The following is a 27,853-nucleotide window of genomic DNA, read 5'->3' on the forward strand; positions in this document are numbered from 1 at the left end:
ACAGGGACTAGGAGATGCCAAGATAATGAGTCTGGTTGGAACAAAGGGTTTATGTAGAGAACTAGTTGGAGGTTAGGCTGTAAAGGTAGATAGGGGGGACATTGTGAAGACCATTGAATGCCAAGCAAAGTAATTTGAACTGTGTCCCCTTGGCAGTGAAGAACCAGTGAAAGTTTTGAACAGGCATGGCATGATAAATGTATTTTAGCAAGATGAATTTGTTTTCAGTGTTTTTAAAGAGGTGTTAGTTTATCATAGTTTATTAAATTTGTCTTTATCCTGGATTGTAGAATATTAGATTTAAAGCTAGAAATGCCAAAAAAAATACAGTCCCTTCGTTTTACAAATAAGAGGATGAGTGACTTGCCTCCGGGATCCTATAGCTACTGTCAGAATCGGGATTTGAACTCAGTTCTTCCTAATTCTAAATCCAGTACCCTCTCATATCAGTCTTCCTTTACTCAAAGCTTCATCTATAAAGATGACACAGGGCATGCATGAAGTGTGAAAATTATTAAAGATGCAAGTGTGGGTTTCTGAAGGAGAGCTTATAAGGAAATATACAAGAGAAAACATATATAACTTCTGTGTTTTTCATGTGATTTAGTCTTCCATAGATCAGTGGACCTTTAAATCTGTTATTAAATCCATGTCTTTTTAACTAATGATAGTGTAAGGGGCAGCTAGATGGTGCAGTGGATAGAGCACTGGCCCTGGAGTCAGGAGGACCTGAGTTCAAATCCAGCCTCAGACACTTGACAACTTACTAGCTGTGTGACCCTGGGCAAGTCACTTAACCCCAATTGCCTTACCAAAAACAAACAAACAAACAAACAAACTAATGATAGTGTACAAAATGCTAGTCAGTGTACACAATGATAGAGGTAGGTTTCTTTCTACTGAGTCTCAATTAGAGCTGTTAGGACATGAGATTTTCCATCTAGTTTATCCTTCCTGATGGAGACAACTTCAAAGCTGTCCTTTCATAATTCTGACAAGCTCTTTTTCCATTGTCATTTCATTTTCTTGTCTTCTTGTTGTTGTTCTTTGAGTTGAATGAATCCTTGGAAACTTCCTCCTTGGTAAAATAAAATGCATAACTTAAGACAAGGCATGCAGTACTACGCCCCCGCCCCCATGACTATTGTTTTCAAGTGAGTTTGCATTTTTCTAGGTAAAATAGATGATGTTCTACCCTCTAAAAGTTCCACAGTCTGAAACATTGTGAAAATTTGCTCACTGTGCCCTAACCCAGAGTTGTCCAGCCTGCAACCTGCGGGTTTCTATTTGAGTCTGACACCACTTCCCTAAATAGTGGTCCTATACAAAGTCATAACTTTGGTGGTGCAAATGGTGATTTGTCCCTAAATTTAAAAGAAGCTAATAGCACTTGTAATTCTTCAGCAGATAGAAACAATTGAGCACCATGCCTATTTAAGAATAATGATCAAGGGGCAGCTAGATGGCGCAGTGGATAAAGCACCAATCCTGGATTCAGGAGTACCTGAGTTCAAATCCAGCCTCAGACACTTGACACTTACTAGTTGTGTGACCCTGGGCAAGTCATTTAACCCTCATTGTCCTGCCAAAAACAAACAAACAAACAAACAAACAACAGAACACAACAAAAGAAGAATGATCAGTTGATATAGGGAGTTAATAAAGATATATCCTGTCGACATAAATAGAGAACTTACAAGGCCTGGGTTCAACACAGCCTCTGAAACATATACTGGCTTTGATCCTAGGTAAAGCCCTTAATTTCTCAATGCCTCAAGCAGCTCTCTAAGGTTATATGTTGACTTGCATTGGTAGGGAAAATTCCCTCATCAGGACTCCCTTATTCTAATATTAGAAATCACTAGTCTGGTCTAAAAGGAAGTAACTAATTAATTGGCTAGCTCTTTCCCACCCCCTTTAAATGAACTCCTCCTTGCACTGTTCTCTCCCATGTTGGTGACCACATCAGAAGTGACCTTGTGGTATCCTGCAATCATTACTCATAAGGACAATATCCCAGGGTATTGCTACTTGGAGCATCATGTATCCTAAAATTGGAAGTGTTATCCCTAGCTCTGTTTGTTCCCCACACACGTCTATGCACTTGTGTCTTGAAAAGTTAATGTGTGGGGGGACAGCTAGGTGGTGCAGTGGATAAAGCACCAGCCCTGGATTCAGAAGGACCTGAGTTCAAATCTGGCCTCAGACACTTGACACCTTACTAGCTGTGTGACCCTGGGCAAGTCACTTAACCCTCATTGCCCTGCAAAAAAACAAACAAACAAACAAACAAAAAAGTTAATGTGGGAGAGCCAAGGTGGTAGAGTAGAGAAATAACTCAGCTGAGATGTCTGAACATTCCCTTCCAAACAACTTTAAAATAACATCTCAAATTGAATTTTGAAGTTGCAGACCCAACAAAAGGTCAAAGTGAGACATTATTCTGGTCCGAGACAACTTAGAAGATTGGAAAGAGAGATCTGTGACACAGGGGTAGAGCCCATGTAGATGAAACACCAGTAGTAAAAACTAGATGGTGAAGACAGAAGCAACAGCAGCATCAGGAGCTCTCATACAAGAAATGATAAAGCAACCTGACAACTGGGACCTCTGTGATAGCACTGAATGAAGGACTAGACACTTTTTGGCAACTCCATTACCTATTCACTTTGGGGTCATTATTCAAGGGTAAAGAGGAGAACTTTTGGTCAAAAGGAAGTGGGAGCCTTGTAGGCAGCACTGCTTTTGGTCACAAGGGATCAGGGATCCTGAGAAACAGTATTCATTGCAATGCCAAGGCATCGGGGGTTCTTCCTGTGTAAAGATCAGAGCAGTGACCATACTTCTCCCCAGATCATACCACCTTGAACCCACTAAAAAGCTGCCAAATCCAATAACTAACTCTGAAAACAATGCAAAAAAGTCTGAAGCTTGAGAAAATGCCCCTCCCTGACACACACCAGGAACAAAGCCCAACTTTAACATAAAGTTCAAAATCAAGAATAGTGTGGGAAAATCAACAAACAACCAAAAAAGAAAAAAAAGAAATCTTCTGTGGTGACAGGGATGATCAAGACACAAACTCAGAAGACAACAAATTCAAAACAATTATAAGCAAAGCCTCAAAGAAAACTATGAATTGGATACAAGCCCCATAAGAATTCCTGGAAGAGCTTAAAAAACTCTATTTTCAAAATCAAAATTTATAAGAATCCAAGTCATTCCCCAATTGAGAAATGGTCAAAGGATATGAACAGGCAATTTTCTGATGAAGAAACCAAAGCTATCTATTCCCATATGAAAAAATGCTCTAAATCTCTAATGATTAGAGAGATGCAAATTAAAACAACTCTGAGGTACCACCTGACACCTATCAGATTGGCTAAAATGACAAAAAAGGAAAATAATAAATGTTGGAGAAGCTGTGGGAAAATTGGAACACTAATTCATTGTTGGTGGAGCTGTGAACTGATCCAACCATTCTGGAGAGCAATTTGGAATTATGCCCAAAGGGTGATAAAGCTGTGCATACCGTTTGACCCAGCAATACCACTTTTGGGTCTTTTTCCCAAAGAAATCATGGAAGGGGGAAAGGGACCCACATGTACAAAAATATTTATAGCTGCTCTTTATGTGGTGGCAAGGAATTGGAAGTTGAGGGGGTGCCCATCAATTGGGGGAATGGCTGGACAAGTTGTGGTATATGAATACAATGGAATACTATTGTGCTGTAAGAAATGATGAGCAGGAGGAGTTCAGAGAAACCTGGAGGGTCTTGTGTGAGCTGATGATGAGTGAGATGAGCAGAACCAGAAGAACATTGTACACAGTATCATCAACATTGAGTGTTGATCTACTGTGATGGACTATATTCTTCTCACCAATGAAGAGTTCAGAAGAGTTCCAGGGAACTCATGATGGAAGAGGATCTCCAAATCTAAGGAAAAAAAAAAAAAGAACTGCGGAGTATAGATGCTGAATGAACCATACTATTTCTTTTGGTTTTGGTGCTGTTGTTTTTTTCTATTTTGAAGTTTTTCATCAGTGCTCTGATTTTTTCCCTTATAATATGACTAATGCAGAAATAGGATTAAAGTTATTATGTATATACATGTATATGTGTATATATATATATATACACACATATACATATATATCAGATTACCTGCTGTCTAGGGGAGGGGAAAGGGAGGGGAGGGAGGGAGAAAAATCTGAAATTGTAAAGCTTGTATAAACAAAAGATGAGAACTATCTTTACATGTAACGGAAAAAAAATAAAATACTTTATTAATTTTTTAAAAATCAAAATTTTAGAGGAAAATTAGATAAAGAAATGAGAGCAAAGGAAGAAAATTATGAAAAGACAATTAATAGTTTATTAATAAAAGAAGTACAAAAAGTAATGAAGAAAATAATGCTCCAAAAAAGCAGGATTGGCCAAATAGGAAAAGAAGTACGAAAGATCACTAAAGAAATTAATTTCTTAAAAATTAGAAGTGGGGAAGTGGAAACTGACTCCATGAAACTATCAAACAAAGTCAAAAGAATGAAAAACTAGAAGAAAATGGGAAATATCTCTTCAGAAAAACAACTAACCTAGAAAATAGATCAAGGAGAGAAAATTTAAGAATTATTGGACTATTTTAAAGCCATGACTAAAGAAAGATCTTAGACATCAAATGTCAAAAGTTAACGTTAGGGTACCTGTTGTTGTGTTTACTCCAGAAGCATTTTGTGGTATTTACCATAGGCTCCAGAATTATTAGTGATGGTTCCAGTCCTTTCTCTAGGTCAGAGGGAACATATTGGAGGAGGTGGGACAAACAAATACAGTCTTTTTAGTGGGTAATGAAAAATAAAATTAGATTTCTTTTTTTTCATTCATTCACTAAAAAAGAAATCAAATTTTATATTTATAAACATTATATAAATAGAATTTTCTGTCACCAAGTGTCAGCTATATAGATGTAGATTTGGATCCCAGCACCTCTATCATATGGCAGTGTTCTTTTAAGAAACACGTATAATTCTGCCTTCCTTGTGGTAGGAAGAATCTTCCATGGGTCTGTGTATCTTTAAATATGTCATTAAGACCCCTGCTCTACTCTGGCTAAAACCTAAAATTATAAGCCTTTTTGACTCTCAAGCTAAGCACTCACTTCTCTGTGACTGAACTCTGAGGTTGTAAACTTTTGTGATTTGTAGTGCTCTAGTAAGCAGGTATGCTGATGTAGGTGTGGTTTCTGTAGACTAGCTTTTGCTGTTCAAGGTGTATGGGCGTATAACAAATATGAGCAACTCTGTAATTTATATCCATCTAAAGAGGTTTATTCAAAGAAATGTGAGTCTGTACAACAATGAAATACTATTTTATGTATCAAATGCATTTTAATGGAACATTTTGCATGTCCCACAGGTATTTAGTTGTTTAAAAAACTGAAGGCAAAAAGATAATGAGGGAAGGATTTTTTGAACAATCTACTTGAAACATGAAGGCTGACAGCCAAGTGTGCTGTTTTGACTTCATCTTGCTTGGCACAATTTACCAAACAAAAATGAAAACATGTTTAGTGCCTAATAATCATGTTTGCTGAACCCAGTTTCCTGGAGGTTTCTTGGAACAAGGATCACAAGGTTATGCAAACGGATCTGTTTTGCCTCTATTGCACTGTGTTGTGAACATTACAGAAGGATGATTCTACATTAGCAAGGCAGAAAATGTTACAAACTTAGCAAGACTACCAGACTTACTGAACACATCTAGATCATTCATTCATTCAACTAAATTTATAGGAATTTTTTGAAAAAAAAATTAATGAAATCCAAGATCCAAAAGGTACTCTTGATCCAGGAACTAATCAGAAGCCTTATCTTTAAGGGTTATAGGGTTATCACTCAAGTCAGTAAACATTATTAAGCACTTACTGTGTAGCAGGCACTATGCTAAGTGCTGGGGTTACAAAGAAAGGTAAAGGACAATCCCTGTCCCACAAATTAATGGGGAGGACAACATGAAAATAATTTGTACAAATAAGCAATATACAGGATAAAAAGGAAATAATCAACAAAGGGAAAGCACTAGAATAAAGAGGGATCAGGAAAGGCTTCCTGTAGAAGGACTTGAAGGAACCTCAAAGACTAATAGTAACCCCTGATTTTACAGTTGAGGAAACTGAGGCATAGGAAGATCAAGTGACTTGCCCGAGGTTATATAGTTAATAAGACTTGAGAAAGAGGATCTGAATTTACATCCTTTCACTCCATGGCCAGTAATCAGTGTGCTGTATGTACCATTACTATGTATGGGATTTGGTAATAATTATACCAGGGAATGTTTGACTCTGAAAGAGAATTGGTCAGGCTGTGTGGGGAAGAAGAAGAAAAGAAGCTCTTACATGACAGGTACAAATTTTAAGAATGAAAATTATTTGACTTTTGCTTAGTATTAATTAGCAACCAGATCAATCACTGTCCAACCTGTGGGATTTGAAAAATTCCATTCAAGGACATTTCTGACAAGAGCCATAACAAATGCTGACTTTGTAGACCTAAAAATGTAGGTGCAGTAGCTACAAGTAATTTATGTTTGCATCTCTTCTATACGATAACCAAGGAGAGTGTTCTAAAATTAGTATAACTATTTAATTGACACTTTTTTGGGGGGTGGGGCAATGAGGGTTAAGTGACTTTCCCAGGGTCACAAAGCTAGTGCCAAGTGTCTGAGGCTGGATTTGAACTCAGGTACTCCTGAATCCAGTATTGGTGCTTTATCCACTGCGCCACCTAGCTGCCCCAAGTATAACTATAAGGATCCTAGATTTTGAGCCAGAAGGAACCTCTCATGTCATCTAGAACAAGACCTTTATTTTACAGAAGAGTTGAAACTAAAGACAGAAAGGTGAAAGGCCTTGGCCAGCATTGCACAGTTAATGGCAGAGCTAGGATCTGTACCTATTGTCTTCTGACTCCTTATTTCCATGCTCTTTCCATTGTATCACATGTATTATACTAAAATAAGATATCTTATTTCTTTATATTTATATATTTAAACAGGCAGCTAGGTGACCCAGTGGATAGAACCCTGGGCCTGAAATCAGAAAAACTCATATTCCTAAATTCAAATCTGGTCTAAGATAATCACTAGCTATGTGACCCTGGGAAAGTCACTTAATCCTGTTTTCCTCAGTTTTCTCTCCTATAAAATGATCTAGAGAAGGAAATTACAAACCACTCCAGCATCTTTTCCAAGAAATCCCCAAATGAGGTCAGGGAGAGTTGGACACATCTGAAAAAAGACTCAACAATAATAATATATATTTAAATATAAGTATATAAAGATATATATAAAATAAGGGATATATACACACATGTTATTATATGTATGTATGCATATATTTGTAATCCCCAGTATATGTATATCAAGAAAAATATACATTAATAAATATTTATAACATTATCAATATGAATGTGATTTGGGACAAAAATATTAGACCAGCTAGTGTTTTAGCAGTGCATAAACAATAAGCTTAACTTCAAAACACAAGATTCCAGGAAACTCAAAATGATGTCTGGTTTCTAGTTCTTAAATCAGTTCTCATGCTTTGATTTAGTATGGATAATTTTTAGTGGTGTTATATGACTGTGAACTAGCTACATATGTATTTCTGGGCTTTGATTAGTTTTTTGTCACAACCATAAAGGTTTTTGGTTTTTTTTAGTATGTCTTTCTATTGTTATTATTATTTCCTTCTGCATCATTAGCTTGTGAGTTTGCAGAAAGGAAACAGCCAAGACATCGAATGAATCACTTGCAAACAAATTCTGTTGGAAGCTATAAAAACCCTCTGCTGCATAAATTAGATTCATGAGATAGAATGGCTGGCCTTGCAGGATGAATAAAACCAGCAGATTTGGTAACCACATAATTCACTTTTTGTTTCTCTGATTTTATTCCAGAACCGAATGGAGGAAAGCAAAGCGCTATTTAGGACAATTATCACATATCCCTGGTTCCAGAACTCTTCGGTTATCCTGTTCCTAAACAAGAAAGATCTTCTAGAGGAGAAAATTATGTATTCTCATCTAGTTGACTATTTCCCAGAATATGATGGTAAGTCTAACTCTTTCACTCCATTTTGGAAAGAGGTAGAACTCTAGTTGCTAATACTTTTTTTTTTCCAGAGCAGTAGCTGATGCAAGAGATGGTTTTCCCAGTTATTACATTACAATGCAGCCAGTGCTGTCAGTGCCTTTGGAAGCCTGCACATCATGATGGATAGATCGCCCATTAATGTTTTCCCTTTTGGCTACTCTTAATGATGTTAGAAAATCACTCTCTATAATGAAACGGAAGTTCTAGAAAAATGAACATTGTTAAGTAATACTAAATCATCTAAAGGAGTAAGAAAGAAGAAAAAAAATCGAATGGGAAACCTAATTTTGATGGGTCTCCTTCGTGGCTTTAATCAATGTCATATCATTATAAGTACCCCCTCACCTCCAGCTCACCAGATACTTCAAGGTCCATTCCTTCATTCTTTCAAGTATTTAAGTGCATACTATGCATACAGAGGGGCGACTAGGTCCCACAGTGAATAGAATAGAGTGTGTAGACTCCAGGCCTGGAGTCAGGAAGACCTGGGTTCAAATCTTACCCCTGATACTTACTAGCTGTGAGAACCTGGGCAAGTCACTTAGTCCTGTTTGCCTCAGTTTCCTCATCTGTAAAATGAGTTGGAGAAGGAAATGGCAAACCACTCTAGTATCTTTGCAAAGAAAACCGCAAATGGGGTCATGACACAATTAAAACAACTGAATGACAATAACAACAACAAAAGAAAAAAATATATATATATATATGTATGTGTGCATATGTGTATATATATATATATATATGTATATATACATATATATATATACACACACATGCATGCATATATACATATGATTCAAGATGACTGTTGGCCTCAGATTGGTAGTTATTTTTTATAATCTCAATTTTAAAAAATAATGTTAGTTGGTTTTATAACTATGCATAAATGAATAAGCAACCTTAAATATTTAAACTTGAATCTCTTCACAGACATTAAATCACATGTTATTTACATGACAAGCATGTAAGCTTACCAGATACTTGTAAATGTAAATATATGAAAAATTATAAAATTTTAGAAGTCAATTTTAGAGATTGAGTACATTTTCCTTGTTTTATAGCAAAGGAATCAAGAATTCAATGAAGATGCATTCATTAAGCTCTTACTGTGTACCAAGCACTGTACTGGTGCTGGGAAACTGAGGCCAAGGGAAATTAAATTATCTACAAGAGAGTCACAACTCTGAATTAGGTCTCCAGGCTCCTCGTCTAATATTCTTTCCACTATAATAGGCTAGATGTTCCCAGGTGCTGAGATAGTTTCTTTCTTAAGTAAGAAATGGGGCTCATATCTCTTGTAGGTACACTTTCCTTTATGTTTTGCTGTTCCTATAAAAGCAAATTCTTCCCTAAGCATAATAGTCTTTCTCTTTTATTGCTCTTAATTTAGTGCTAGCCTTGAGCCATAAATTCCTGAGACTCTGTCTCTGGACAGTAAAAACTATGGAAGAGAGGAGTAGCCCAGTATGGTGAAAACACTTTTGCCGAACAACAACAACAAATTTTTTAAAAGTTAAACCTCAAAGAAAGAGAAATTGTCACTTTGTGTCTACCTACAAGGTTCTGAACTGCCTCCTGAACTTCTAAGTGCTCAACGATTACTAGAATTCGGTGCAAGTCAATTAGAGGGCAGATCTTGGAATGCTTCATGAAGTGGTCATACTTCATCCCTACCCCGCCCCCTTCTCCACCACCAGAATTAAACAACCACCTCTCCCACACAGGCTGGGAAGTTAGTAACACTGAAGGAGCAGAATGGAAGTGGACAAATCCACCCTGCATGATTTAAACAAATTTCAAGGCAATCCTCTTCATCTGTAACCTACGGCACCAAACCTTTTACTCTTTAGCTATTTCTGTTGTAGAATATCTATGGAGGCCTGTGAAACATCCTATTTCTCCATCACTTCCTAATTCCTTTCATTTTGGCCTTTCTCCAAATAACTTCCCATAACCATCAGTTTCACCAACTCTTCCTTCCTAATTCACCCCTCATTTGATAATGTTACCAATTGCTCCTATTCCCCATCATTCATTCATCCATTGAGCAAATATTTATTAAGCTCATAGTAGCTCATAAAAGATTTGATAAACAATTCACTTGGCCCCCTCAATGCCCTGGTCAACTCTGTAAGACCATAAATATCAGAATGGTTGCATATTTGCATCGGTAGTTTTCTCACTCTGCTGATGAAATCACAGGTCTGCTTCACCACCCCTCCTCAAAGAAAATGTGAGACAATGTGTCTATAGCTCCTGTGGGAGATAAGGTGACTAAGGCACATTTTTTTTTCAGAACTGTGATGCCTATGATAATTTCATATTAAGAGACATGTACATAAGTAAATATAATATAGAAAGTAGTAAGTGCAAAAGAGACATGATATACTATGGGATTTCACAAGCGCTTGCACACACACGACTAGTCCCCTGTAAAAGAAAATGATTTTTGAAATGAACCTAAATATTTGTTAGTTGGGTAGAACATCATAATCCTTATAAGATGAATTAAAATCAAGGAAAACCGAAGTCCATTTTACTGTGCTCTTTTTATAACAAATATAAGTGTATTTATATAAGTAAAATTATAAATTTCACACAGTTGTAAGATCAAAATAATAATCAATACCACTTTGATACTTATCTTTAGTAAGTAGAAATACCATTTCCATTATGTACTGGAAATTCACAAATTACAATACCGCCTGCAGGATATTGTACTTGATTTGATGCCTATGATAATTTCATTATAACTTAGATTTCATCAGATATCATGATTTATGCTCATAAATAGGAAGTACACCAAGAAATCTTAAATTAGTTTTATTCTCAAACCATGGTTCAGTTACTACTTGAGGTTAGAAAACAAAACTTGAGTACTAGTTTATCATTTTTATAAGCACTACTTTAGAACTAGTAAGTTATTTTTAAAAAAAACAACAACACAGTGATTAATCATTATACTGAGGCCAAATTTGAAGTCAGGAAGATGAGCCTTCCCATTATCAATGGGCCTTCAAGTAAAAATTCCAGGTCTGGTAATAATGTGGTAATAATTGTGCAATTTTGAAAGGGCCCTTTTCTCTCATGAGCCCCAGTCTCATGAAGAACTCTTGACTTAAGAAAGGAATGTATCCTAAGTTTCTAGGCAAGTTCTTGGTAAATCAGAATGTTCCTTTGAAACAGTAAGTGGTCATTAAGCTTCCAGATCAACTCACTAGAGCTGATTTAATCCATTCTGTAGTTTAACTGCAGTATTAATAGTATTATAATGTGGTGTCACATTATACACATTAAAACCATAATGGGAAGTCTGGATCTGTAACATATAGACATTCCCTTCGCAGATTCAGCTTGGCGATTTGTCCATTATTTATTTATTTTTTGGCGGGGCGATGAGGGTTCAGTGACTTGCCCAGTGTCACACAGCTAGTAAGTGTCAAGTGTCTGAGACCAGATTTGAACTCAGGTCATCCTGAATCCAGGGCCGGTGCTTTATCCACTATGCCACCTAGTTTCCCTTGTCCATAATGTATAATCTTAGGGAGGTGCCCAGATCGTTGAGAAGTTAAACAATTGATCAAGACCACACAAAGCTGGTTTCTGAGGCAGGACCCTAACCAGGCCTTCTTGCTTCCCAAGGACAGCCCTTTATTCGCTACCTAATGCTACATCCCATAATGCTGTCATACTATCAATATCATAATATACCAACAAATTAATGGGATAATTAATATTATATTGTGGTATTATTAATACATAGATGGCATAACAGCCTACGTAGTGGATAAAGGCATGGACTTTATCACTGCCCAGTCTGGAAGACCTGGATTGAATTCCAGCTTTTCATATGTACTAGATATATGATCATAGAAAAGTCACATCATCTCTCAATGCCCCATATATGTCTCTAAATGGTACATACAGAAGAATTGTTCATCTGCATCAGTGAAGTTACTTAGGAAACTTACTGTTTCCACCCTGAGAATACCTCACATGGATAAAATCACCATCTAGAGCAAGGAAAGAATGTATATATACACAAATGTGTATACATATATGTATGTGTATATGGTGGGGGAGGGGGAGTCAAGGTATAGGGATCCAAGTTCCAGATTCTGGGAACAAAAGGTGATATGGTAGAGGACAGAGGACAAGACATTTCTTCAGTATAGGTTTGGTCCAAGGCAAAATTTTGAAACTTAAAATGTAGCTTTGACTTGATGCCCTGGGCCTCTCGGACCCTTCTGCTACTTCCAAGTACCCCCTTTTTAGGCCCTTAGGGACTGGGTTTTTCATTTCCCCTGATCCCATTTCTGTCAGCCTCCTTACTATACCCCAGGATTCCAAGTGTTCTACATTCCTAAATTGACGACAACCCTCTGCTCCCCTCCAAATTCTTTTCCTCCAGTACAGGTAGTCTCAGCTACATGTTGGGTAGGAATAAACCTGATCAAACTCATTTAAACTATAGCATATGGGGGACAGCTAGGTGGCACAGTAGATAAAGCACTGGCCCTGGATTCAGGAGGACCTGAATTCAAATCCGACCTCAGACACTTGACACTTACTAGCTGTGTGACTCTGGGCAAGTTACTTAACCCTCATTGCAAAAAAAACCAGAAACAAACAAACAAAAAAACTATAGCATATGTCAAGATCCAGTGCCAAGACCACTGACTCTAAAGTCAGGGGACCCAAGTTCAAATCCTAGCTCTTATACTACCTGTGTGACTACCTTGGACAAGTCACTTGACTTATTTGAGCTTCAGATTTCTCATCTATAAAATGAGGGAGTTGAACCAGATGACCTCTCAGGTCCCTCCCTGCTCTAAATCTATAAATTTCCAAAAGAAAAACAAAATGAGCCCTTTTTATTCTCCATGAGGTATTTTCATTTTTAGAAGTTTTTGTTTGGTCATTTCAGTTTTGTCCAACTCTTTGTGACCCCATTAGGGTTTTCTTGGCAAAGATACTGGAGTGGTTTTATATTTCCTTCCCCAGCTCATTTTACAGATGAAGAAACTGAGGCATTAGAAATCGATGTTGGTTAACTCATGATCTTGGTATTTCAACAATCTAAGGAGGTGCAGGGTAACCTTAGCCAAGCCGATTCACTCTCCAGACCTGTTTTCTCATCTGCAGATGAGAGAGCGAGTCGTATTAGATGATCTCAAAAATACCTTGTAAAAAAAATAATAAAAAGAAAGTCCCTTGTAGATCCAACATTCTGTGACTTGGTTACATGCCCTGGCCAGGAGCTGGCCATCACTCAGTCTTCAATCTTCCTTACAGTAGCTGTTTCTGCTTTTTGTAGCTTATTTCCCTACATCCATAGATGATTTCTCTGTTAGGGACAACACGGGGGCTTGGCAGGAAATTGGAGGTAAGGTGCCCAGAGTTAAAAATATAGAATTTAGAGCTCAAGGGGGTCTTTCAGGTAATCAGGCCCAACTCCCTTACTTTATAAATGAGGCCCAGAGAGGTTAAGTAATTGAGGTTACAAAATTGTTGTTGTTTGTCCTCTGTTCTGTCAAGAGGACAGTGACAGATGTCATGACTTGTAATAAATTGGATTTAAGTGAGAGGGCCCTGTGCAAGGTCACCAACCTCACTTTCTCCTCCAGAGCCACCTGGGTCCAATGGCAAGACAGATATCAGGACGACTGGAGATGGTCCCAGATGTTTAAGGCATTTCGGGTTAAGTGACTTGCCCAGAGTCACACAGTTAGTCTCTAAGGTCAAATTTGAACTCAGGTCCTCCTGACTCCAGGACTAGTGCTCTATCCACTGCACCACCTAGCTGCCCCAGGTTCCAAGATAATAAACAAGCAGAGCCAGGATTCAAACACTGGTGTTCTGACCCCCAAATCTAATTTTCTTTCCACCACAGGCATAGGTGGCACCTAGCAGTTTATTTCTGGGTAATTTGGGGTAGAGATTATTTCAAGCTACGTGATTTCTGAATAAAAATTCTTATTCGTCATTTAAATCTAAAACTTGAGATTTTGGCATACACACTGCCCTAGTGAAAAGGAAGAGGGAAAGAAATTACCTTGTCCTTATGCCTGTCCATCCTGTAATATTATGAAAAAGCATTTATTAAATGGGATGTGATGTGGCATGCACCCTGGGCCTACTAGGATGATCTCAGGGCCCCAGGTTGCCATCCAAGGCTCTCTGCCATGATCCCTGCAGGCACTGGTGGGACTGTCGTGCCCCGTGACTGCTTTGAAACAATCCCCGCTGCCTCCCACAGCGGCGTGCCTGTGATTAGACAGTGCCAACCATGGAGAAAGCATTTGTGAAAACAGATACGCAGAGTCCCCTTCCTTCTGGATGTTGGTATGGTCAAGTCACTTAGCATTCTGGCTTAGCTGCAAAACATTTCAGAGATGTAGGAGACTTGTGATTTCACAACATCTGCCTGTAATGTCCTGGCCACCTGTTCTGCAACTTAAAGTCTTAGAGAGCTCTCCAGGCACCATGAGGTTAAGTGACTTGCTCAGAGTAACAGGACTAGTACATACCAGGGGTATTAATTGAACTTAGGTCTTCCTGACTCTAGGGTGAGCTTTTTAGCCATGATGCCGTAATGTCTTCCAGTCTATTTTTAGCCCCCCCCCTTTTTTTTTTTGCAGGGCAATGGGGGTTAAGTGACTTGCCCAGGGTCACATAGCTAGTAAGTGTCAAGTATCTGAGGCCAGATTTGAACTCAGGTACTCCTGAATCCAGGGCCATTCCAGTCTATTTTTAATACCATTTTAAATTTCTAAGACACTGCCCCACCCACCACACACACACACACACACACACCAACATTGGAGTCTTAAAATCAGAAGAATTGGGTTTGAGTCTATTTGCCGCCTTGTGTAAGGTGGGCAATTTGCTTCTTCAACCTTCAGTTTCCAATTAGGAAAATAAGGGTGTTGAACTAAATGATATTTAAAGTACCTTGAACCTGAAATCCTATCATCTTAAATATCTCATGCTATTATATTATTGTCCTGATCATAAGAAAAGCCACCTCATTGAAATCTTTGAACTTCAGGAGTTTAAACTTGAAGATGAAGAGTCTAAGATAGGAAAATCAAAATACAATATGACACCTGAGTTATCCAGTCACCTATGGAGAAAGCATTGTCAATGCACAAACATTGTCAAGGATCAGGAATAAGGGAGAATAAAAAAGATCTGTGTCACTAAAATAGGTGTCACGAAACGCTTGCATGTTATTTAGGCCCTCAGTCAGGGCCTATTTGTTCTCATTTTAGACACAGTTTGAATAGTCTTGGTTATCTGGTTCCCTAGCCTTCATTAGATTAGAAGCAGACAATTAGGAAAGGGTAATAAGCCTAGTGAAAGCAGCAAGGAAGAACAGAGAAAGATTTTAAAAGCAGACACAACTCAAAAAAAAAGCACTGTAGGCTGGTAATGATCCTAATTCATCAGGAAAAGGTTAATTTCTGTATTCTCTCCTCAGTTTGAAAAAACCAGGGAAGTAATTACAAAATAATAAGAATTTCATCTGGTAACCTATTTTGTGGGATGGCTTATTTCTGGAGAATGTTATAGAAATAAAGCATAGCTCTATAAAAATAATATATGAAAGGAGAGTGAAGCTGATGTGTTCTACGTGTGTTTAGGATAATTCTGTTTTAGGAATTAAAGGCAAAACTAAGTCTATGCTTCCATACCACAGTGGTTCCATTAGTTCATCAACAGGGGTATGCATTCCAAGAGTGCTCATCTCCATGCCTTTTGCCTTCTAATTCTGGGTAGTTCCTAGCATGTCTTCCTATGAATCTTCCATAGAAGAGCTATCCGAGATTTATCTCGTGGGTACTACTATGACATGTGGCCAGCACTGGTACCCATCTGTCATCCCTGCTCTTACTATATGACTAACCTACTTCCTTTTCTGTTTATATAATTCTCAGATGATCTCTTTTATGCCATTTTTTGGTAAGCAAATAACTACTGGAAATATGAAGCCTACTTGCAACCATCCTGTATTTCTCCATTGCCCTTTGTATTACCCACAATTTCATTTCTTCTGGGACTATCTTACTCCATGAGTCATAGCCATATAGAAGTACTGGTGGAATATTAGTGTCATAAATATAGGGTTTGGTGTCAAGGAGCAACTCAGGTTAATAGAAAGGGATTCTATTGACTTTGCAATTCATTTCCTAAATATAATCCATCCTGCTGTGTCTTTTTCCCTTCTCCCACCCCCACATTTAATTATGACATCTAGCTTATTGTCCTTCTGTAGTGTTGGTCCAAGAGATAGATATTTATATAAGTATATATATGTGTATGTGTGTATATATATATATATGTGTATATGTGTGTGTATGTATATGTGTATATATATATATACACACACACACACACACACACATATACATACATACATACATATACTGATGGACTAACAATCCCATCTAAATGCATATCATATTCTGTGCAAGATACTTTGTTTGGTTTTCCTGTGTGGATTGTCACTTCTGGTCACTTCTGAATGGTTATAGATCTCATTGAAAAGATTTCTAGTTCTTTCTGTAATCATCACAATGTCAGCTGTATGCAGAAATTTCCGGAGGTCTTCACCAAGATTTAGAGCTAGAAAGGGCCTTAAAATAATTTAGTCCACTCTTCTTATTTTACAGAAGAGAAACCTCTTTCCTTCTTAGGTTCTGGGGAGAATCTTCTCCATGTCTCTGATGAACTTCTTTAGTGAACTGTGTCTTATACTTCTCACTTGATAATCAGAGGATCATTGAATAAAATTATCACTGTGGGTTGCATCTATCAAAGGATTTTATATACATCTTGACATGTACATGGACCTTGTTAGGAGAAAACCATTAAGGCTCTCTATCTAGTTGAACCTTTTTCTTTCTTTTTCTTGGGGGAGGAGGTATAACATTACACATAGCAAGATCCTTATTTCCTATACCTCTTCATCATAAGATGACTAGAGAAATGTTTTCTGTTGTAGACAATCATTCTTCAAAAGGTTAACTGTTATTTTTCATATTGTTAAATATTTCTATACCCTTGATATATATGTGTGTATATATCATTCCTTCTTGTAGATTTTAAAGAGATTTTTTTAAAAAAACCAAACATGTGACTTGGTAGTTGATTATTTCTTCTCAATACATTTTTTTGTTTGTTTTGTTTTGTTTTTTGCTTTGTTTTGCGGGACAATGAGGGTTAAGTGACTTGCCCAGGGTCACACAGCTGATAAGTGTCTAGTGTCTGAGGCCGAATTTGAACTCAGGTCCTCCTGAATCCAGAGCCGGTGCTTTATCCACTGTGCCACCTAGCTGCCCCCTCAATACATTTTTTGGCAATAATACAATCCATTAATTTCTTCCAATTTCTGATACCTTAAAAAGTAATACTTTGGGGGCAACTAGGTGGCACAGTGGATAAAGCACCGGCTCTGGATTCAGGAGGACCTGAGTTCAAATCCAACCTCAGACACTTGATACTTACTAGCTGTTTGATCCTGGGCAAGTTACTTAACCCTCATTGCCCTGCCCGCCTCCCCCCTCCCCCCACCAAAGAAAAAAAGGAAACTTTTGTCTTTTCAAAAATGTGTCTCCTCCAATAGAAATTTCTTCCATGTGTACTTAAAGTAGTCAGCTGATTTTCCTGAGTTTATCTTTTAAGTGTCATTTTCATTACATTACTTAGCACTGTGAGTTGCTGATGTGTTTTGTCTAAATGGTACTCCCAAAATCATCAATAATGAGAACAAATCAATATTGAGAAAATAGCAAATCTGTTTCATTTTCCACCTGTTTGTTATCTTCCGTCTATAAGTGCTTTATATTTGATTTCTTTAGTTGGATCTCCATACCATGTTTTCCTCAAACTAATTCACTTCCTCCTACCCCACAACTTCCACTGTTTTGTGAAGCAATATTGCTCATAATCTTTTCGGGGGGGGTGATTTTGGGGTTTGTTTTGTTTTGTTTTTTGCCGGGCAGTGAAGCTTAAGTGACTCACCCAGGGTCACACAGCTAGTAAGTGTCAAGTGTCTGAGGTCAGATTTGAACTCAGGTCCTCCTGAATCCAAGGCCAGTGCTTTATCTACTGCGCCACCTAGCTGCCCCCTCATAATCTTTTACCATCCTATTGTGTTGTGTTTTTCAAGTGAGTGTATATTCCAAACCAGCATTACCATTCATTCCATGGTTCTCTGATTTACAAGAGATCAGGTGTTTGCTGAAAAAGGCAATTTCTAAGCTAAAAATTGCCATTCTTCACCTCCTCTGCCCCCTTTCCTGCCACTATACTATGATTATTACAGATGTAGAAGGCACCATTTTGTATTTTCTTTCTTTGTTTCATTGGTTCCTGTAGCTAAAGAATTCACCACCTCATGGTGAGCCTCTTGAGAATTATCCTATCCATATTTAGCCAAGCTAGCCCTTGGAAGGCAGACCAAGTCTATTGCTATCGTCATTCTTGACACCTTGTAGAATCTCCCAGAGTATGCAGTCCACAGGTATAGCCTTCAAAGTCTGGGGTCACATAGGTGCCTCAGAAATCTTTTTTGTGTGATAGACCTCCTTTGCCCATCTGGTGAAGCCTTTGGACCTTTTTACAGAATAACATCTTTAAATAGATAAGAAATATGGGATCACAAAGGCAACCAATTATATTGAAATAATTATCAAGAGAGACAGAGAGAGAAACACAGGCACAGATAGAGAGATGGACAGAGAAAAAGTCATGAAATCCAGGTTAAAAATTCCTGGTCTAAATAAAACTTTTAAGAAACTGAGCAGTGAGTAAACTTTAAAATTTGTACTATCTTCATGTCTTAGTGTTAAACATGATAAATATATTAAAATCCTATCCTTTTAAGTATGTTTTGCTTTAATGTACTGGTTATCACAAAGTGAATTTTTAAAATACATTATTCTTGTAGACATTAGTAATTGACAAAGTGGTCCTGTAAAGGAATATTGTTAGAATCGCTGCTATAACAGACCTGATTTTAGAGGGGAATGACATCCATTTGGCGGTATGATCAAATGGTATTGGCAGGAAAGATTTTAGTGAAAGCCCCCATAAGGCTTTGCTCTTAAATTGCAGATCAACTAGAAACTCTTCAACCTTGTATTCATGATCTTCTGACTTCTTGGGGTCCCTCAATGCTAGTAGTGCCTCCCCTCTGTGATTATCTCTAATTTATCCTGTATATAGATCTTGTTTATACATAGTTGTTTGTATATTATCTCCCCCATTAGATTATGACTCCTTCAGGGAAGCAACTGTCTTTGCCTTTCTTTGTATTCCCAGTGATTAACGCAATGACTGGCACATAGTAGGCATTTAATAAATGTTTGTTAATTTTACTTTTCCCAGACCTATTTGAATTTTTCTCTCCTTTTTGCTGTTATTCTTCATCTCTCCGTCAAGCCACTCTACTAAATACATTATGGGTATATTTTTTTCATTCCCACCTCTGTGGCTCTGCTCATAGACTCTCTCCAGCCTAAAAAATTCTCTCAAATCAACAGCATATGGCATTGTTTCAACATTATAAAAAACATGGCGTTATTTCAAGACCTGGCCTAAGCAGTTTCTTTCTTCACCTCTTCAAAGAAGAGTTCCATGATTAAGTTTACTTGAAGTGTGTAGCTAGGCCTGTCTCCTGGAAGGAAATTAATAAAAAAAAGTGAATCTATGAAACTCCATGGGTGATTTGGAGCAAATCACTGAGATTCTCTGGGCAATCCATTTCCTCACCTTTAAAAGAAACATATTCTTTCTCTCCTCTCTCTCTCTCTCTCTCTCTCTCTCTCTCTCACCCTTCACCCCATTCCTCTGTATTTTTATGTAGTTTGTCTATAATGTGCTTATATTCCCTATTTGTTTTAAGTAATTTTTTTGTCTTCATTGAAAGTTTCCTAAGTATGGTGAATATGAATTTTTCTATTTCATAGCTAATGGTGGCTGTGAAGTCACAGGTCTTTTTTATTTGTTTTTGGTTTTTGTTGCCGGGCAATGAGGGTTTAGTGACTTACCCAGGGTCACACAGTGTAGGAGGGCAGTGTCTGAGGCCAGATTTGAACTCAGGTCCTCCTGAATCCAGGGCTGGTGCTTTATCCACTGTGCCACCTAGCTGCCCCAACAGGTCTTTTTTTTTTTTTAAGTGAGGCAATTGGGGTTAAGTGACTTTCCCAGGGTCACACAGCTAGTAAGTGTCAAGTGTCTGAGGCCAGATTTGAACTCAGGTCCTCCTGAATCCAGGGCCGGTGCTTTATACACTGCACCACCTAGCTGCCCCACACAGGTCTTTTTTAAACAAACTTTTATTGGTATCTTTTAAAAAATATAGAATTTAAATTTCCCAGTGTATTTTTATTCTCTCTCCTCTCCCACTCTTTTAACAAAACAAAACAAAAAAAGATGGAAGAAAAACCATCAAAACTAACCAGTACAAAGAATCTGATATACTCTGCAAAGAACAAAGGAAGGAAACCTTCTTATAATCCCTTCTTTGAGGCCAAATTTAGGCACCAAATTTAAATTCACTTGCTTTGTTGTTCTTATTCTTTCCATTCATATAGTTATAGTCATTAGGTATATTGATTTCTTGTTGATTTTGCTCTGCATCAGCTCATATAAACCTTTTTGTGAATCTTTAGACTCATTTTGTCCATTGTTTCTTACAGCACAGTAATATTCTTTTATATTCATGTAATATAACTTGTTCATCCCAATAAAGAACATCTATTGTGTCCAGGTCATTGTGTGCCACGGGTCTTAATAAATACTTTTGAATGACTGAATAAATTGCAGACAAAAACATTGCCGTGAACATTGGATATAACATGACAAGTGCAGGGCAAATAAAATTTTGATCTAGGATGCTCCCCTGGTAAGGAGACTACTTCTTCCCCCAAGGAGGAAGCCTTCTCTGGGAGGATTCACTTTCTCTCTGTGGATCACCATCCCCCCACCTCATTTCCGGCTCTTATGCCACATTGCACTACTCTAAGGTATGACTCTGGGCTATGGTCCCTAGGAATACCATTGCCATGGAGCCCCTCTCTCACTTCCACCATTCTAAACTCCATGAGGGTTAGAGCCAGACCACACTGTCTCTGGTATCTTCACCTATACCCACAGACAAACTATACAACATGCCACTACCTCTATCTTTTTTTCTTTTCTTTCTTTCTTTCTTTTTTTTTTTTCAGGGCAATGAGGGTTAAGTGACTTGTCCAGGGTCACACAGCTAGTAAGTGTCAAGTGTCTGAGGCCAGATTTGAACTCAGGTCCTCCTGACTCCAGGGCTAGTGCTTTATCCACTGCTCCATCTAGCTGCCCCCCACTACCTCTATCTTCTACATTTTTCACTCCATATGAAATAATTCCTAGTTGTAGCTCTATTCAGAGGATACAACATCTCTCAGAAGGCTTGTAGGGAAATAATAAGAAATATTACTGAGATAAAACTAACCTTTACCTTTCTCCTTTGGCTCACAGGACCCCAGAGAGATGCACAAGCAGCACGAGAATTCATCTTGAAGATGTTCGTAGATCTGAACCCAGACAGTGACAAAATTATCTACTCTCACTTCACATGCGCCACAGACACCGAAAACATCCGTTTTGTCTTTGCTGCCGTCAAGGACACCATCCTACAGTTAAATCTGAAGGAGTACAACCTGGTCTAGATGTGCCTCATAGACGTGTCTAGACGTGCCTCTTTCCCTTTCCTTTCTAAACCTTGAGGCCAATTGATGAATACAAGAGGGACTGTATTATCTGTGAAATACAATTTGCATAATACTAATTTATTGCTGTCCTGGACTCTGTGCAAGTGTCCACAGAGTTTGTAGTAAATATTATGATTTTATTTAAACTATGAGAAGGAAAAACAAAAGATGCTGAAGTACATTTTTCCAGCACATTTCCTCTCTCTCTTTTTTTTAGGCAAAACTCAATGTATTTTAAATTCTCAATAATGCACTCACAAAGGATAGGGGTTTGGGTTTTTTCTTTTTTTTTTTTTCTTTTTTTTTTTTTTGATAATGAGTATAAAGACTTTTATTCCCTCCCTTTCCTTGCCTGTTTCTCTCTTGATTTTTTTCTGAGGTTACAATAGCCTTCTTTCCCCAGTTGTATTCCTCAGTAAAGCATTTTTTTCTTGAGTGATATAGACAGGAAAAATGTCATTCAACTTAAGCCATCATTCATGAACCTAATTTAACAGTACTTTTTTTCTGAAGGATCGGAAGTATTACTACTGTGGTTTTTAAACTATTGACCTGAGTATAAAAATCCATATGGTTTTTGATACTGTCTTTTCTCACTTTGGGCCTGAATAATCCTCATATGGTAAAGTGTCATTTCTTTGGGATTTTACCTACAGCCATACCTTGGTGATTCAGAGAAATGCACTGAAGACAGTAATGTAATTGCAAAGACAAAAAAAAAGTGACCCTCCTGTTGACTTGCTGTGTGCCATTTTTGTTTTTGACTTTTTAAAAAATTGCAGATGCCAAAATAAATATGCCAACAGACACTACGTTCCCTGGTGATTGTAGCCTGGAACCTTGTTAGAGTGGTTGTTTTTCTTTTTCTTTTCCCTTCCTATTTCCTATTTCAAATTTTCTTCCCTTTTTTTTTTTTTGAGTGTGTTTTCTTCACACTTTTAAGATACTTTCTTTTGGGAAATAAAAATTGTGTTGCCAAAACTGGCTTTTTTTATAAAAAAAATAAAATTAAAAAAAGAAATTCTAATATCATAAAATATAAAATATGACCAAGATTGAAAAGTTAAAATGAACTGGTTGAGAAAGAACCAGCTAAGACAACCGCCAGACAACAATTAACTCAGCTCTCATGGTCCACCATTTTCTTTGCCCCTATGGAAGTTTTCCATTTTTGACACCCAGAACAGTACTGCTTGAGCGTGCTGCGAGGTGCACCATGAACTCTGCTTATGTTCTCCTTACTTGAAGACAGTCTTACTCTGCTCAGTTACTCCTTCTAAGGTAGAGTCAGGCAGCTGAGAACATATGTTTATAGTATTATAATGGCACCTTTTAGTTTGTAAGATGGGAAGTCACTGACTACTTATCCAATTCAGAAACCTTTATTTAAGTGGTGACTAGTTCCAAGGATTTAGGGAAGATGAATGGGTTTAACTCTAAAGTAGCCTCTCAGTGTTCTATAAAAGATTTATTTATGTAATTAAACCTGTTAAGAAGGAACTTTGGAACTATAAATGTGCAATTTAAAAACAAGGAAAAAGAAATCACATACATCAATGAGCCTCTATGAAGCAGCTTGACTTGAAATGTAATTTAAATCACAAGTCTAGAAGAGCTTCCCAAAAGTCAGGAGCCAGCCATGATGTTGCTCTGGTTTGTTGGGATATCATTAGAATCTAGGATAAATATACCTGGAAATCACTGTTTGGGGCATCAGAGAGGAGAAGGGAAAAATTAATGATGAATTAGTTGAGTACCAAAGTTAATAAACATTAATAGAATGTTTTCATTCTTAACTCTCCCAACCCCAAGAAACAAAGGTTACTTATTTTTTACTCCCTCAAAAACCATCTGTAATTTAAAACAAAAACTGGTTGTAGGTATAGTGCAATTATGAATGCTATAATCATTGTACATACATCTCTATATATATGGCAGCATCCATACTGGCTTTGTAATCATTAATTTTTTGGCAGATTGAATGTGCTATATTGATATGTATCTATATAATTGTATTGTCTGTCTTATAGCTAATTCACATTTTGAATAATGTTATTTTATTTACTTTTTTAAGAGAGGAGAATGTAAAGTTGTCAGTTTATTTCTGACTAGGGATTTTTTTCCATTTAGAAAACAAACAAATAACAACAACAACAAAACCTTTCTATCATACAGAGCGGTACTAGCATTGTGCTGTCCAAGATCATTAGCACATTCATGAGCAGAAGTATTACCTATTTTAAGACCCAAAGGCCATTTCACAGCAAAAAGCCTAAGTTCTGTTGGAGCTGTTACAGACACAGACACCAATTCCGTAGGATTTTTGCCCACTGATCCCAGATCGAAAGATTTGCTTTTCTACAAATCAGATTCTTATTTGGCCAATGCACAGTTTAGTTTAGTTTTGCCTCCCTAATGGCCTTTATTAGAAAAGTGGTTTTTAGATACCCTTGTAATCTACTAAGGAAATTTTTGAATGACCATACACCACTGCTTCCTTGAAAATGTGGTGATGAATTTGGTGCAATTTTATCACACACACTAACTCTCTGGAGGCTCATGGATACTTTCAGTGGGAAAAATCCAACCTCATCACAAGTATTAGTTGTAGGGACTTCAGATACTCTATTTAATAAATAAAGCTCTCCTAGATGTAGACAGTTATACACAATCCCAAAGCTCTACAAACATGAGCAAAGCTTCTTATGTTGGTCATTGTTAGGTTAGAATGGAACTTGCTATGCACAACTGAGGCTGTGTCTTCACTGTTAATTGTAGGGTGCATGACAATATCCCTTCTCTTAATGAGGGAATAAATTGATCACCCTGGTTGCAGTGATTAATATAAACCGAACTGTATCCACACTAGTCAATGGAGTTGAAAGGATCTTCCTTTCTTTTGTTTTATTTTTGAAGGGACTTGGGGGGAGGGAGGGGATTCTTTTCAGTTTTGTATAAAAAAAAGTTTACTTATGCTCGGTAGTTCTATTGTGATTTCGAGAGTCTAAGAAGTGTGCCACTGGAATATTTCTGTTGATGCTGTAGGTAAATGGGGCCTGTGGCAAATGTTGAGATGACTTGGGAATGTTTTTGGAAAAAAAAGCTGTTTTTTTCTTCCGCATACCAAGACAAGCCACCATTTCATGACTCACTCAACACAACATCACAGTGTACCAGTTTACAAAGCATTTTTCCCCTCTTGAGTGACACAGCAGTTCCCACCCACAGCGAATTACTCGTTATTTGCAAATTGGTGGTTTCTACTATGCCTTACAGAGCTTATGTCCAGAAGTTTGTGCCTCAATCCAGAAACTGAGGGGAAACACACACAAACACACACACACACATACACACACACACACACACCCCAACAACAACAAAAATAAGTCCCACAACTGTTGACTTTTTACTTTACCGTAACAAAGAACTCTTGTTGAATGTCATGAATAGAGTGAAAATATTTTTTAAAATCCTTCTTGGGAATCTGTATATTCTAGATATTCACTAGCACAAGGAATCTGTATTGCATACATATGTGTTTTAAGAAAAACCTTAACTTTTTCATGCCTTTACTGGACAAATTGGCTGGCACCGTCCTGACCTATCGAGAAGATAATGCAGCTAATGGGCAATTTACTTTTTATAACTCAGACGATCTTGATTGTCAAGGTGTATGAACTGTAACTTAAAAAAAAAAATCTTACTGCCACATGATTGTAAATTTCAGTTGTTTTAAGTTTGGAAGCGGGGCAGGGATTTTTATGCTGGACCTCAGTCAGAACTGACTGCATGACTTGCAAAAACTTTAAATGGGGAGAAAGGGCTGAATTCTATGATACTGCAAGACTCCCAGCTACTGGTTGCAAATGACCTTCAAGTTACTTATCCTAATTACCTTCTGTTTTCAATTCTTCACAAAAAAGAATAAAAAAAATTTAAAAAAAGATTTTTAAAAACCCTAGCATAATGTTAACACACATACAAAATAAAGTCTACCCAAATACTGTAATGTATATTGCTGCTGTTCTTGAAACTAAGGATTACCAACCACTTTACTGATAATTCACAACCACCATAATGAATAAAATTAATAAGGTATATACAGCATATGATAAATTGGCCTTCCAAAGATCTGTCTTTGGTTTGAATCACATACAATTTCTTTTTTAAAAATTAGTTATAATGTATGTCTATCTGTCTGTCTATATTGTCAGCATATGTAGCGATAAATAGCTCTGTCCTGGTTATCTTTGTCTTTGAAATTTCATTTTGGTACCTTCACACTAGGAAAAGAAAACCAAGCTTAGCTCTATATGGTTAGCCAACAACCCTTTGGACATTATGACGTTTGCCATTTAGTATGTATGATCCCTATGTGGCATATTGTCTAAACTTTCCTTTCCTTTGTTGTTTTTTTCACAGGATGCTCTACTGGTCCTCCCCAACTACTACTGTTCATTCAGTAGGAAACACTTGTCTTACTAGTTTCTCAGGATTGTATGTTCAAAGGAGTAGATTTGTCCTCACACCATATAATATATTCACTCCTCCAAATGATTCAGTTATAGATAAAAAATTAAGGAAATGGCACTTATCAGTAATTCAAACATCCATTTGGATAATTGGTGTCTTTCCTGAATAAAGGGAATTCTATAACTTTCATATAACCCTTTTCTGGGGTGGGGAGAGTGAAAGAAGAAAGATTTCTGGGAGGGGGAGAGAAATGGGAGGTAAAAAGAGACAAGTGTTCTCAATAAAATGTTATGGAGACTGCGTAGGGGGAAAGAGAAGGAGAGGGTAAGAGGTATCACATAAAAACTATCCAGACGAATTGAACTTTAAGAAATGTTTTCACTGGGTTTTTTCCCCCTCAAAGGATGGTCTAAAACACAACCTATTGCTAGACTCCTCACCTGCCATTGTGGTGGAAGCCCTTACTAAACACATGTATATTTAGGGAGTTTTGTCAGAGACATTTTTAACTTGCAGTATTTAAGAGAATCATACTTGCTGTTCTTAAAATGTCATTCAAATGCATGTATTGTCTATTGTTCGGGGATGGGGAAATAGTTTTGAAAAAAAAACTAATGTTGTATAATAATACCCCAAATGATCTTGCTGGTTAAAAATACAGTATTTTTGGCCATACTTTTTGTACTACAGTATTCTTCATTCCTCAAATTTTGCTTCTTTCAAAGTCCCCCAGCTTACTTGTCTTCCTAGAATGCTTTTTATGATGATAAGTATTGGAATAAATATTTTTTATTCCTTAAATGATGTTTCATACTACACATGCCTTTTCCTAATTAGATTTTTTTTAAAAATTCCAGATCTGTGCTTTGATCGATGTGGGAAATCACCTCTACCAACTAATGCAGGCTGGCATCTGTGCTGGGCTGTGGCATAGTGGATAGAAAGCTGGCCTGGGACCCTGGAAAACCTGAGTTCATAGCCTCTGACCCATACTAGTTTGGTAACTGGTCAAGTTATTCAGCCTCTAAGAGAAGATAACGATCCTCCAAATTTTCCCCTAACATAATTCTATTCAGAAGGCTTACATATCTGAGTGGAAGCTCCCTTTTCTATGATAATAACAATACAGATTACCTATTCTCCCTAAAAAATAAAATTTCTCACAGTTAATAATCTACTTCTAAAATCTGGTGTGTTTTTCTCAAATGAAATAGTTGCTTAAGTAATATTAATAAGAGCTGCTTGACTTCAGGGTGGAGTAGTCAGAGTGAAGCAGCTTTAGAAGGTAATTCCCTCTGGTCTGCTGGACTGACAGTTGCCTGGAGATACAGTGTACTTTGCAAATTCTCTGATGATGCAAGTGAGAATAGCAATTCCAGCATCCCCACATCTCAACTAGCCTTAGGGAAAATAAGGCTTCATTGTGGTTGCCCTGTGAAAGGTGATTGCTTAATAATTTTGACTTTTGGAG

At 37.4% G+C, this 27,853-nt stretch overlaps 1 protein-coding gene across 2 annotated transcripts in view; it reads left to right on the plus strand.

The window, feature by feature from the left end:
- GNAQ (G protein subunit alpha q) overlaps nt 1-27,057 on the plus strand; it is a 409,874-nt gene extending 382,817 nt beyond the window's left edge. For both annotated transcript variants that reach the window (XM_043971286.1, XM_043971293.1), the window contains exons 6-7: nt 7,957-8,110; nt 21,677-27,057. In XM_043971286.1, the coding sequence (XP_043827221.1) occupies nt 7,957-8,110; nt 21,677-21,867 (345 nt within the window). In that variant the 3' untranslated portion in view covers nt 21,868-27,057. The remainder of the gene's footprint in view (nt 1-7,956; nt 8,111-21,676) is intronic.
- The last annotated feature ends 796 nt before the right edge of the window (nt 27,058-27,853 follow it).

Source organism: Dromiciops gliroides, chromosome 1 (assembly GCF_019393635.1).
Source record: "Dromiciops gliroides isolate mDroGli1 chromosome 1, mDroGli1.pri, whole genome shotgun sequence".
NCBI lineage: Eukaryota > Metazoa > Chordata > Mammalia > Microbiotheria > Microbiotheriidae > Dromiciops > Dromiciops gliroides.